The sequence below is a fragment of the Chaetodon trifascialis genome, chromosome 11 (genome assembly GCF_039877785.1).
Source record: "Chaetodon trifascialis isolate fChaTrf1 chromosome 11, fChaTrf1.hap1, whole genome shotgun sequence".
NCBI lineage: Eukaryota > Metazoa > Chordata > Actinopteri > Chaetodontiformes > Chaetodontidae > Chaetodon > Chaetodon trifascialis.
The window spans coordinates 26713495-26727505 of record NC_092066.1 but is presented as its reverse complement, the minus strand read 5'-3'; the positions used below and the strand labels follow the sequence as shown (position 1 = coordinate 26727505).

The following is a 14011-nucleotide window of genomic DNA, read 5'->3' as shown; positions in this document are numbered from 1 at the left end:
GCAGCACACAATGTTCATTATTACCTCAACAGTCCCAGACAAAGATGAGCTGCAACAGACAGTAACATTCAAACATACCGACTGCTGAAAAAAAGTACTGCTGAAATGTTTTACTTCAACAGAAGAGAAATAACACAACCTACTAAAAACCTGCTTCATGTCAGAGGAAGTAGAAGGTACCAAAAAGTAGAAGGGAAAGCTATTGAAGACAATGAGCAAATGGAACCGTGCTGTATGCTCAAAACCGGAGGCTGTAGAGGCTCAAAGCATTAATCACTCTCAACATTCTGTTGTTGATCACTCTCAAAACTGCTCTTTAAGATACCATGCAAGAATAAGAATTTATCCTGAAATCTTGACTTGTATTTTGATAACAATTACTTGTGACAATCAGTATTTTTTATTCAAATTTCCATTTTGATTGGCTTTGGTGAACTGTAATTTCATTTAAGATGCAACAGAAATTCTCCCTTCTTCTCTGATTCAGCTGGTATGGTAACCATTAGAAAGAGCAGTGTACCAGTGGGGACATCAGACACTGATTTGCGTTGCCGGACCAACAGCCAGGTAACACATGCAGACATATTCAAAACATTGAAACGCACACATTTAGCACTGCAGTTTGAGAGGAAATCCGCCATGTAAGGAGAACTAGCTATGAAAACATGTTATCATTTGCTAAACGACTAGAGCAGAAAATTATAACAACATTAATAACTGAAATATTGTTTCTCACGCAGGAGACCCCTATGCTCATTGACATTACATTGTCTGTAAATATTGTTAACACAATTTAGTGTTGCATCAACAACCAAAATCATCCTAAACTTTCTTTGAATGTGTGTGTGTGTGTGTGTGTGTGTGTGTGTGTGTGTGTGTGTGTGTGTGTGTGTGTGTGGGTGTGTGGGTGTGTGTGTGTGTCTTGTTTTTGCACATGCAACAGATGACCCAGAGCCTACTGGACACAAAGACAGAAGCCTTTGTGGCATTACCTCCTGGGGAAATCAGACCTCCGTGCAAACTGATCGACAGAACACACCATGTAACTGAGAAAGTCACCCAGGTTAGTAGAGATCAGTTCAATCCAATTCAATCTTAGTTATATAGTGCCAAATTCAACAGCCGTTGTCTAAGGACCCTTTCCATATACTTGGAATCACTTTGCATTTCAATGTTTCTGTTCCCAACTACACTGGCTAGCTGTCCATTCGGACAAAAATTTTAATTATATGAAAAACATATTTTGTTTTTAATTTAAGGTGCTTCTGCTTTCCTTGTTTCAGAAAATAAAATGAAAGTATAGCTAGCCTTGACCTGAGCATATGCAAAAATATTGCCATGAATTATTGTTGGCAATGAATGAGTGAGCCATGCAAAATGTCAAAACAAAACAATGCAACAGTCAGTAGCAGTCCTTTCATAAAATAATTAAAAGAGCTGTTTGATCCGGTGACCACATCCATGATCAGTTTATATTTTGGCAGTTTTAACAGTCTCTGTTTGGTGGTCAACTCAGCTGTGGTAGTTGAACTGTGCTGCTACATGCCTCACTTGACCAAGCATGCCATTTAAAGCAAGATTATTTTCTATGACTTGTTTTCAATAAATGGAAGCTTGCTTTTGCTTTTGTTTCTGGAATTTTCCTGAAAAAAACATATGTTTTTGAATCTTGCATGTAGAAAAGAGTTGCAAGGTACACATTCATTAGCACAGAGTTCAACTCAGGTGGAGGGTAGGTAGGTGGTGCAATAAAGACAGCCAGATTTGTGGACACCCTTCATAGAACCAAAAAAGTTCCAGAAATATAAACCACACGGGAGCACAATTTTTAGTGCCAAAGCATTTCATTTTGGTTAACGTTACACCAAACCTTCCATGGTGCCACTGTGAAAAACATAAATAATGTGAGAGAAAGTGATTATTTGCTAATGACTTTTGGCGTGTACTGAAATGAAAACAGTAGAGAGACAATATTTCATTTTTCATGTTATATGTAATGTTTTATGATGATGATTATGATCATTGTTATTATTATTATTTTACATACTGTTTATTTATACACTGTATATACAAATTATTCTGCTGTTTATTTTACATTCTTTATGTTAATTGAATATATTTTCTCCACATACTCTTCATTTATACATATACATATACTGTACACACACACACACACACACACACACACACACACACACATCTATCTATCTACACACATCTATCTATGTGTGTAGATAGATAGATAGATAGATAGATAGATAGATAGATAGATAGATAGATAGATAGATAGATAGATAGATAGATAGATAGATAGATAGATTTTTTAACTTTTTAACTATTTTCTACCCTGTGCTGAGCATGCTGCAATTGAAATTTCGTTCAGTGTACACCTACTGTTTACTGAATGACAATAAAGTTTGTGTAAAGTCTAAAATCTTATTCTTAATTTGATGCCAGTTGATTAAATGGATAGAGTGGGTTGCTCATGGTTTGGCATGTTCCTGAGCTGCCATACCAAGCTGTTTTGAAAGAAGTATAAAAGTATACTTTAAAAGTCGTAGAGGTATAAAATGCTGAAGAAGTCAGTATTGTATGTTTTTTGTGTAGCAGATCTGCTTGACTCTGTGTGGCCCTCTGTCAGCAAAGTAATGCGTGACTTTACATATGGCTTTATGTTAACACAGCCTGCAGAAGCAACACCACCACCATCAATCAATGATCAAAACTCCAAGGGAAGGAATATATTTTGGAAGAATATTGTTAATCTCTCCAGTAGAGTTGGAGACTTGGAGAATCGATGACAAGGAGCATTGAAGCTGTCCTGGAGGCTCTAGGTGGAACGGCACCTTGCAAACATACAACATTTTTGCTCTCTTTCTTCTCCAGGTGCTATCACTGGGTGCTGATGTGTTACCAGAGTATAAACTGCAGACTCCAAGGATCCAGAAGTGGACCATCCTTCACTACAGTCCATTCAAAGCTGTGTGGGACTGGGTCATTCTGCTTTTGGTCATTTATACAGCCATATTTACTCCTTATTCTGCTACATTTCTACTAAGGTTGGTGGAGTTTCGCACAGCACTGATGCTCACCTAACCTACATGAGTTAATGATGAAAATGTAAGGTTTCCAGTGCTGTCCTCTAAACTACTGCTATGACTAAGAGGACTGATGAAGATAGATATTTTCAACCAGATAGCATGGTGCTATGTCTATACCCTTTGTTTGGAGGGGCATTGTTGAAGTATATCTCAACATCTCAGCAGAGACAAGAGTGATATGACCATTGCACTCCTAAAATGTTAGACTTTTAGATGAATATATAAATGATAATCAGCCCAATGGCGAAAGTCCAAACAAAGGTGGCAGTCTCAGCTGGAGATCCCTCGACAGCTTCTGGTAAGGAAAAAAAAAAAAAGCACAGTTAAATGGGAGAGCACTCACAGAGAACAACAGGTGCTGGAGGGAAACTCAACAGACACCGGGAAGAGTCACTTGTCTCCTTGAGAGGTGCTGAAGCAGGAGTGAGCCAGTCAGCGCAGGATGAACACAAAACTCCTCTTCAGGGAAAAAGCTCTCAGGCAAACCAAAACGACAAGTGCTGGAGAAACTCAACAGACACACACGTAATTAACCAAAAACTCCAACAAGGAAAATGCTCACAGGCAGAAACAAAAACTCACGAGAAGAACGGGAGCACTGCCTGTGAATATTCTCATTCATCCAGGTCATTGTAAGCTTCAGGGCATTCAATCGATCGCAACTGGACTTTGTCAGATTGTCTTGGAAGACGTTTCGCCTCTCATCCGAGCAGGCTTCATCAGTTCATGCGCACCAGACTAGATAGGAGAGCTCTAGTCCAATGAAATGGTGTTAGGTTCAAGTATTTATCCTCTAAGTGAGACCAACCCCCAAAACCAAGGATGGTATCACTCTATTGTGAGGCAAACGATCCCCCATTAACGCGGGGTAGGGTGCGACCCTTGGGTGTCAACGACAGTCGTCTGCCTCGTTAGTGTCCCATTCTTGTCATTGGGAGGCTCCTTGAGCCATGTGTGAATGGCTTTGTTGTTTATTTTCAGAGGCTAAGTTTTTGAATCTCTTTGGAAGATTTTATTTATTTTTTTCTTTATTCATTTATTGATGGATTTTCCTTTAGTGACCAAGAGGAAGCAGCCATGCAGACCTGTGGTTACTCCTGTTCCCCCCTCAATGTGGTGGATCTTATAGTGGACATCATGTTCATTGTTGACATCATCATCAACTTCAGAACCACATATGTTAACTCCAATGATGAGGTAAAGTGATCTAATTGTTTGATTAACTGGTGTATTAACTTACCTACTCTGTGTGAATGACTCCAAGAGTGACTAATTGACCAAGTCATTGATCCACTGACTCGTTGGATCATTCAAGCAAGCCAAATAATCTGCTTATCAGTGCTGTCAACTGTGGATGCAGACAAGGTGTGGTGGAAATTCTTGTGAGCTGAAGGATGGAGTTCATCAGGAGACTTCAGATGTCTTAAACAGAAATATTTATTGCGGGCTTGATGCATCAAGGAGAAGTTGATGAGCAATACAATGTCCACAAGTGAAACAAGGTAGTGCCACACCAAATCCTGAAGATGTCCTTTCTAATGGGACATATTAATACGATTGTCCCTTCTACTCATGGAATTATTCCCTATTATAGATGTTCTATACCTATTTTCTACATTTGTGGTACTCTATTGGATAGTCAAAACTAAACATTAGGTCCTACAGTACGTTTGTCCTGACTTTCACCCTTCTAACTGAGGATACTTTGACTTACTTCATTATTAAATGAAGGTCCTCGATATGTATTGCATTCTCTTCTATACTAAACTGTTTTGATGAAAATCTTGTGTAACTGTCATATGTGTCAAGGAGGAACATGGGATGGAATCCAAATGCAAACCCAACAAGGTGCAGTTCAAAAAATGTATTCAATAAAAGTGAAAAACAGACTTACAGGAGGGTGAAGAGTTAAAACCATAGTAAAAAAAATTACAAAGGTAAATGAAAGCTAAAGAACACATGGATCAGTCCAACTGATAAATGAAATCCAACACAGGGAACAGGGAACAAATTCCATAAATCCAACAAAAGCAAGCAAGGTCCAGAGAAACAACCAACAAAAATCGAAAACACTGAAAAAGACGATAAAACTCACAGCAAAGGTTGGAACTTTTGACATGGGAGGAATGATTACGAGCTGGCAAATACACAGGGAAAAGTGCTGGCTTAAATGGCTCAACTACATCATTGTTCAGTGGTTGGTTCTTTCTTGAAAGGACCTTTGTAGAACAATAGAAAAAAATGTCTCTAAAATGTCCTTTCCAAGGGCACTGCATAGATGTTTTCTGAAGTTGCTTTGTTTTCTATATTTTGTAATGATTAATGATACCAATCGATATGGTTTGGGCAAATATTAGACTAATACTATACATGTCCCTAAAGCCTTAGTGCTAATGAAATACACACACAAAATTCCATAAAATATTAAATAGCTAAGGGGAAAAAAGACTCTAACTTGTTCATATTAAGGCGGTGAGAGGAGCTGAGAGAAGCTAAATGACTCTGAAAAAGTCGAACACTAGTTCTCAGCCAACAACTCCGTTCCAACTCGGTTCCATCTGGCAGAGACTCAGACAGATTGCCATGTACAAATGGAATGAATCCGCCTAAAGGTTAGTGACTGACCATCTGGTAACCTGAAAGAACCCAGCTCCACCTGCCGTCATCACACTGACACTGTCGAGTCCTTCTGCTTCCTGGGTACCATCATCCCCCAGGACTTCAAGTGGAAGGTGAACATCAGCTCATTCACCAAAAGGCACAAAAGAGGTTATACCAGCTGAAGATCTTCAGCCTGCCAAGGAATCAGTCCCTCTGGGATCTCTTGTAATTCAAAAATGTGAATATAAATGGCTTCTGTTTGTGTTTTGTCTCTTTAGGTGGTGAGCCAGTCTTCTCGGATTGCAGTCCACTACTTCAAAGGGTGGTTCCTCATCGACATGGTGGCAGCCATTCCCTTTGACCTCCTCATCTACCGCTCAGGAGAGGAGGTGGTTAGGGGAAGTGGAGAGGGAGAGGTAGGGAGGACGCAGAGAAAGAGCAAGATATCCACACACACACACACACACACACACACACACACACACACACACATATATACCTTTATACACCTATATCATTTGTTCATTCATTGAATCAAGTCACATAGTCATATCACTGCTCTCTGTCTCCTACAGACCACCACACTCATTGGCTTACTGAAGACAGCTCGATTATTGCGATTGGTTCGTGTAGCCAGGAAGTTGGATCGTTACTCAGAGTATGGTGCAGCTGTCCTCTTCCTGCTCATGTGCACTTTTGCCCTGATTGCCCACTGGCTGGCCTGCATCTGGTACATTATTTTATTTTTTGATTTACTTTACCAATGTAGACATAAAGTATCAAGGAAAAAATGGGATAAAATAAACAAATAGAGAAAAGATAAGATAATGGCAACAATGATAATAGCCTAAATAATAATAGTAATACCAAGTTAAGAAGCTAAATAAATAAAACCACTGAATATCAGACAAGTATTTCTGCCAAAAGAGTTTCACACAAAATTTCTTGCAGAGGAGTAATTTTCTTTTTACCGTAAAAATGTGTGGCTAATATCTGCTTGTTTCACAAAGTAGGGCTTTAGCAACTCTGACAGATTTTAGATTAATTGCTCGGAGTGGCAAGGAATCATATTTCGTTTTTACATTCTTTACAGATGTAGCGGCCTTGAATTTCCCCTAATTTCGTGCTGGGGCCCTGGCGGGTCCGTGACCGCTCCCTGCTCTGCAGTAGGCGAGTTTGTGACTGTAATGAGATCCCCGCGATGACGTCATCGGCGCGGGGCCAACTCGTAACGCCCCTAAGCTCCATTTGCGGAAACTACCTGCACTCGCTCGATCAGTCCACCAGGAGGAGCAGTCATTATAATTGGTTACCATGTCAGCTTTGCTGAGTCTTCTTTGTTGTTCGTTAGATCTGCACATAGCCTCCACTGCTGTAAGAAAAACTGCTTGTCTAGTAGAGCACCCTGTGCAGTTTTTTAAATATAATTATGCTTAATCATCCACATTATTGTAGTGCTCATTCACAAACTTCTTGGATCTACTCATCTGCCCATCCTGCCTTTTCCTCCACATCTCTCTCCACCTTTGGAGAGGCTCCCAGCGCATCTCCACATGCCGAGTGATTTGTGCCCAGAAAATTAATCATGAATAACAGAAGTTGTGCGTCGCGTTTTTCTAGCATTTTGAACTGCTAAACAGTTAAATGTTTAATACTCTGCCTGATTCCTGAAGAAAGACACAACAAAAGTCACCATGCAGACATTTATTATATAATATTTACACAATAATTATACAAGATTAACGTCGGCAAAAGCCAAGACGTGGGGTCTCCGGGTCCAGCTTGCGGGGGCTTCTCAGTCTATAGAATCCTATTGACTGCTTGAGTCGGAGCTTACGGTACATTAACCAATCACAGAGGTTTGTTGGGACACAGCCTTTATACAGTTGGGACACACTCATCATCTATTACAAATCAACTGTAGAACACGTTCAGTACAAGTTCAGTACAGCAGAGATGACGCGTATCAATAAAGAGATGTCGGAGCAGATCCGACTATTGCGAGAAAAGGGAAACTCAACACAGACGATTAAACAACATCTGGCAAGTCTGGGCATCGATGTTACGCTGAGAACCGTGCGCTATCACTTCAAGGAGAAGCAGCCTGGTCGCCCACGCCCGAGGAAACTGCACCCGTAAGCATTTTCTTAGCCATGTTTTGAACTGTTGTTGTCTATATTAGAAAATCAAGAATCAACAATGTGAAATGCAGTTCAGTTTTTGATTGTTTGCTTACAGTATCTTATGGTTTTATCTTTGTCCTCCACAGTGATATCATCACTGCCATTGATGAGGCGACAAAGGCGAACGATGAGATGACCTCCCGAGATTTAAAGAGGAAAATTGAGGCAGATTTTGATGTGCAACTGAGCCTGACTACGATACGCTGCGCCCGCAGACAATTTGAGTGGAAATATGGAAAAACCCGCTTCTCTCCAATGATAAAGGACCGCAACAAAGAGGCACGACTGAGGCAGGCACTGCAGTGGCTGGAGTCTGGTGAGACATGGCATGATGTGCTGTTCACGGACGAAACAACTGTTGCTCTGGAACACTATGCCAGGCGCAGTTTTAACAGAAAGGGCCACTTTGTTGCAAAGCCTACGCCCAAACATCCTTTGAAGGTTCACGTCTGGGGGATGATTTCAAGACATGGTGTAGGTCCGTTAGTCATTTTTGATGGAATCATGGACAGACACTATTTTCAGAACAATATCATCACAGAATTTGCTGCTCCATACATCAGGGGACACTTTGGCGCCAATCACCGCTTCCTCCAGGATAATGACCCGAAGCACACCGCCTGTTCAGCATTCATTGAGTCAATGGGAATCAACTGGGTGAGAGTCGCCAGATTTGAATCCTATTGGGCTCGTCTGGCACATGCTGAAAGACTATATTTGCAAGGAGGCAAAGCCCGGCACAAAGCAGGAGCTCGTCCAAGCCATCCATGTATTTCGGAAAACAAGGTTGGCCCAGGATACCTGCAACAGACTCATTACAGGCCTCAACAAGGTAGTGAGACTGGTGGTGAAGAACCAAGGAGGACATAGTGGAAAATGAAAAAGAAAAAAAAAAGATAAAGGCATTTAATTGTGTGCCGTTTAAATGTGATATGGTTCCATGTTGCACCTGAATAAAATGCACAAAAGAATCTTCACTGTGTGTGTGTGTTTATTTTTTACAGTATGTTAAAGAACACATAGCTACCAAATTTTAAATACATGTTTTAGCAGACAGGATGATAATACTTTCTCGATATTTTTATGATGAATTTATCAGTGCAATTTCTATTATCTGGTTTAAATACATAAAAATAAGTGAATAAATAAAATGCCAGTAAGGAAGATTTTACATTAAGGCGTTGTGCACCCATCCATCCATCCATCCATCCATTATCTTCCGCTTATCCGGGGCCGGGTTGCGGGGGGAGCAGTCTGAGCAGGGACGCCCAGACTTCCCTCTCCCCGGACACTTCCTCCAACTCTTCCGGGGGGATCCCGAGGCGTTCCCAGGCCAGCCGAGTGACGTAGTCACCCCAGCGTGTCCTGGGTCTTCCCCGGGGCCTCCTCCCGGTGGGACATGCCTGGAACACCTCCCTAGGGAGGCGTCCAGGGGGCATCCGATAGACATGCCCGAGCCACCTCAGCTGACTCCTCTCAATGCGGAGGAGCAGCGACTCTACTCTGAGCTCCTCCCGGGTGACAGAGCTCCTCACCCTACCTCTAAGGGAGCGCCCCGCCACCCTGCGGAGGAAACTCATTTCAGCCGCTTGTATCCGGGACCTCGTTCTTTCGGTCATGACCCAAAGTTCATGACCATAGGTGAGGGTAGGAATGTAGATTGACTGGTAAATCGAGAGCTTCGCCTTTCGGCTCAGCTCCTTCTTTACCACGACAGACCGATACAGCGACCGCATTACTGCAGCCGCTGCACCGATCCGCCTGTCAATCTCACGTTCCATCCTTCCCTCACTCGTGAACAGGATCCCAAGATACTTAAACTCCTCCACTTGAGGCAGGAACTCTCCCCCAACCTGAAGGGAGCAAGCCACCTTTTTCCGGTCGAGAACCATGGCCTCGGACTTGGAGGTGCTAACTCTCATCCCAGCTGCTTCACACTCGGCTGCGAACCGCCCCAGCGCATGCTGAAGGTCCTGGCTCGAGGAAGCCAACAAGACAACATCATCCGCGAAAAGCAGAGACGAAATCTGCCGGCCCCCGAACCGAACCCCCTCCGGCCCCTGGCTGCGCCTAGAAATCCTGTCCATAAAAATGATGAACAGAACCGGTGACAAAGGGCAGCCCTGCCGGAGTCCAACATGCACCGGGAACAGGTCCGACTTACTGCCGGCAATGCGGACCAAGCTCCTGCTCCGGTTGTACAGGGACTGTACAGCCCTCAACAGAGGGCCTCCAACCCCATACTCCTGGAGCACCTCCCACAGAATGACGCGAGGGACACGGTCGAATGCCTTCTCCAAGTCCACGAAGCACATGTGGACTGGTATAGAGCTGGTCCAGTGTTCCACGGCCAGGACAAAAACCGCATTGTTCCTCTTGAATCCGGGGTTCGACTATCGGCCGGATTCTCCTCTCCAGTACCCTGGAATAGACTTTACCAGGGAGGCTGAGGAGTGTGATCCCCCGATAGTTGGAACACAGCCTCCGGTCCCCCTTTTTAAAAAGAGGGACCACCACCCCAGTCTGCCAGTCCAGAGGCACTGTCCCCGTCTGCCACGCGATGCTGCAGAGGCGTGTCAACCAAGACAGTCCTACAACATCCAGAGACTTGAGGTACTCAGGGCGGATCTCATCCACCCCCGGCGCTTTGCCACCGAGGAGCTTGCGAACTGCCTCAGTGACTTCAGCCCCGGTGATGAATGAATCGACCTCCAAGTCCCCAGTCTCTGCTTCCTCTACGGAAGACATGACAGAGGGATTGAGGAGATCCTCGAAGTATTCCTTCCACCGCCCGACAATATCCCCAGTCGAGGTCAACAGCTCCCCACCTCCACTGTAAACAGTGTTGACAGAAAGCTGCTTCCCCTTCCTGAGGCGCCGAACGGTTTGCCAGAATTTCCTCGAGGCCGACCGGTAGTCCTCCTCCATGGCCTCCCCGAACTCCTCCCAGACCCGAGTTTTTGCTTCTACAACCGCCCGAGCTGCCGCACGCTTGGTCCGCCGGTACCCATCAGCTGCCTCAGGAGTCCTATGAGCCAACCAGGCCCGATAGGACTCCTTCTTCAGCTTGACGGCATCCCTTACTTCCGGTGTCCACCACCGGGTTTGGGGGTTGCCGCCACGACAGGCACCGCCGACTTTACAGCCACAGCTATGGACAGCTGCATCAACAATGGAAGTGGAGAACATGGTCCATTCGGACTCAATGTCTCTAACCTCCCTCGGGATCTGGTTGAAGCTCTCCCGGAGGTGGGAGTTGAAAACTTCCCTGACAGCGGGTTCCGCCAGACGTTCCCAACAGACCCTCACCGTACGTTTGGGTCTGCCAAGTCTGTCCCGCTTCTTCCCCTGCCAGTGAATCCAACTCACCACCAGGTGGTGATCAGTTGACAGCTTAGCCCCTCTCTTTACCCGAGTGTCCAAGACATACCGCCGAAGGTCAGATGATACGACTACAAAGTCGATCATTGACCTCCGGCCTAGGGTGTCCTGGTGCCACGTGCACTGATGGACACCCTTATGCTTGAACATGGTGTTCGTTATGGACAAACTGTGACTAGCACAGAAATCCAATAACAGAACACCACTCGGGTTCAGATCGGGGAGGCCGTTCCTCCCAATCACTCCCCTCCAGGTGTCACTGTCGCTGCCCACGTGAGCATTGAAGTCTCCCAGCAGAACAATGGAGTCCCCGGTTGGAGCACTTTCCAGTACCCCTCCCAGGGACTCCAAGAAGGCCGGGTACTCTACGCTACTGTTCGGCCCGTAGGCCGAAACAATAGTGAGAGACCTATCCCCAACCCGAAGGCGCAGGGAAGCGACCCTCTCGCTCAGCGGGGAGAACTCCAACACATGGCGGCTGAGCTGGGGGGCTATAAGCAAGCCCACACCAGCTCGCCGCCTCTCACCGCGGGCAACTCCAGAGTAGAAGAGAGTCCAGCCTCTCTCAAGGAGTTGGGTTCCAGAGCCCAGACTGTGCGTGGAGGTGAGCCCGACTATCTCTAGCCGGTACCGCTCAACCTCCCGCACTAGCTCAGGCTCTTTCCCCCACAGTGAGGTGACATTCCATGTCCCCATAGCCAGAGTCGTTGTCTAGGGTTTGGGTCGTCGGGGCCCCCGCCCACGACTGCTACCCATTCCACATAGCACCGGCCCCTTCTGATCCTTCCTGCGGGTGGTGGGCCTACGGGAAGGCGGGCCCACGTCGCTCCTTCGGGCTGTGCCCGGCCGGGTCCCGTGGGCAAAGACCCGGCCACCAGGCGCTCGCCTGCGAGCCCCAACCCCAGGCCTGGCTCCAGGGCGGGGCCCCGGTGACGCCAATCCGGGCGACGTACGCTTCCTTGCTTTAATTTCTTTCATAGGGGCTTCTTGAACTGCTCTTAGTCTGACCCGTCACCTAGAACCTGTTTGCCTTGGGAGACCCTACCAGGGGCATTAAGCCCCGGACAACATAGCCTCTAGGATCATTCGGGTACTCAAACTCCTCCACCGCGATAAGGTGGCAGTTCAAGGAGGAGGCGTTGTGCACCCGTGTTTGATATTAATTATATGATATGATATTATTTGATTATAATATATGCCGCTGCACCTCAAATAAATGTTTTTTTTGGGAAACGGAAATGTTCAACATGACTTCATCATGTTTGACCAGGCAGACAGGTTCTTACTACAACATCAACTCTCCCTCCGCAGCCAGCGAGCCTCATCCCCCGCACGGACACCTACATTCAATCATGAATAATCCTAATGGGCCAATCAGACCAATGAAAAAAAAACAATGTTGTGGGGCATACAGGGCCAATGGGCCGATGTAGATGGGCCAATCTACTTGTTTTTATTGGCCAATCAGTTAACACACACACATGAAAACGGCCAATAAACAGTGAAATCAGTATCATGAGTATTTCTCAGATGATGATTTCTGTATCTATCTAATCCGTGGCATGCAATATTTCACCCCGATTTTAGATAAAGTATAAATCCAATTGTTTCACTGTTTCATATTTTGAAGTATTTCCACACAAAGCTGGTGGCAGACAGCACGTTATGCACGTAAATAAATAAATATAAAGGCGACTAAATTGACATTAGACATTGAAAAGTTTGTGATCCTTCTCTAGGCTGTGATATTTTGTTGATTTTTCATAATTTCCGGAGTAAAAAATGCATTCTTGATGTGCTTCTGAGTACAAAGAAGATGCACATGATTTAAAACGCTTCACATTTAGACATCAGAAGCAAACACAGTTTGGCATCACAGAAGTTTACATTTCAGCTGTCGTGGCCAAATCTCTTGTTAACTTATTAAGCTCTTCCGCACAGTGTGACATCTATTTTAATTATTAGAGAGCTGCTCTAATGGCCACTGATAGACAGTCCATCCTATTCTATAAACTGTTGGTGGTTTGTGAACTTCACTGCATTTGTGCATTTGAAGCGATTAACTCCCGGCACATTTCAGAGCTGAGTAAACCTGTAGTTTCACTGACACATCACGCATCATCACCACGGGCGTCATGATGTTCTCCTCTCTGTCACTCTGTCAGGCATGTCTGTGTCGAGCCGGCCGCGCTGTTGGCTGAAAAGTCATTATTTGCATTACAGTGTATCCTTTGTTCTAACTCAATAGATGGTCGCCAGCCAAACAGGCTCCCAGCCCCCACTGTCCCACAGACTAGCTATGGCCAGCAAAATAGGTGGAGGGCTGAGGGGAGCGCGTACCCCCAGTAATTAAAAATCAATTTGTGCCACAGATATTAATATTGTGTCGCTGGCTACTTTATAGACTTCACTAAATGTTTCCATTACACTTAATTACATTTATGGATAAGCCAACTTTCCCACCTCCCTCATGCATCAAAATGTAATATTATCAGTCCGACCAGGAAATCTTGCGATCGCAAAAATTAGCGCATATTCAACCAATACTAATATGACTGTCTACTGGCCGCTTCCTGGTCTATTTTTGCCGAGAGCCGCACGCCTGTTGCGGAAAACATAGGCCAGCCCTGGAATCTCCAGATGACGCGCTCTGCTCCTGCAGCTCTGTCTCTGTTCCAGCGCATGTAAAGTAAAATTAGGTCATCATTTTTGTTGATAATTATCAAAAGCAAACTCTATGTAAAC

At 44.8% G+C, this 14011-nt stretch overlaps 1 protein-coding gene across 1 annotated transcript in view; it reads left to right on the top strand.

The window, feature by feature from the left end:
- Positions 1–14011, top strand: part of LOC139339450 (voltage-gated inwardly rectifying potassium channel KCNH6-like) — a 70144-nt gene that overhangs the window by 39212 nt on the left and 16921 nt on the right. Inside the window, exons 5-10 of the mRNA XM_070975073.1 lie at positions 507–574; positions 942–1063; positions 2887–3059; positions 4160–4298; positions 5981–6094; positions 6278–6432. Coding sequence (XP_070831174.1) covers positions 507–574; positions 942–1063; positions 2887–3059; positions 4160–4298; positions 5981–6094; positions 6278–6432 — 771 coding nt within the window. The remainder of the gene's footprint in view (positions 1–506; positions 575–941; positions 1064–2886; positions 3060–4159; positions 4299–5980; positions 6095–6277; positions 6433–14011) is intronic.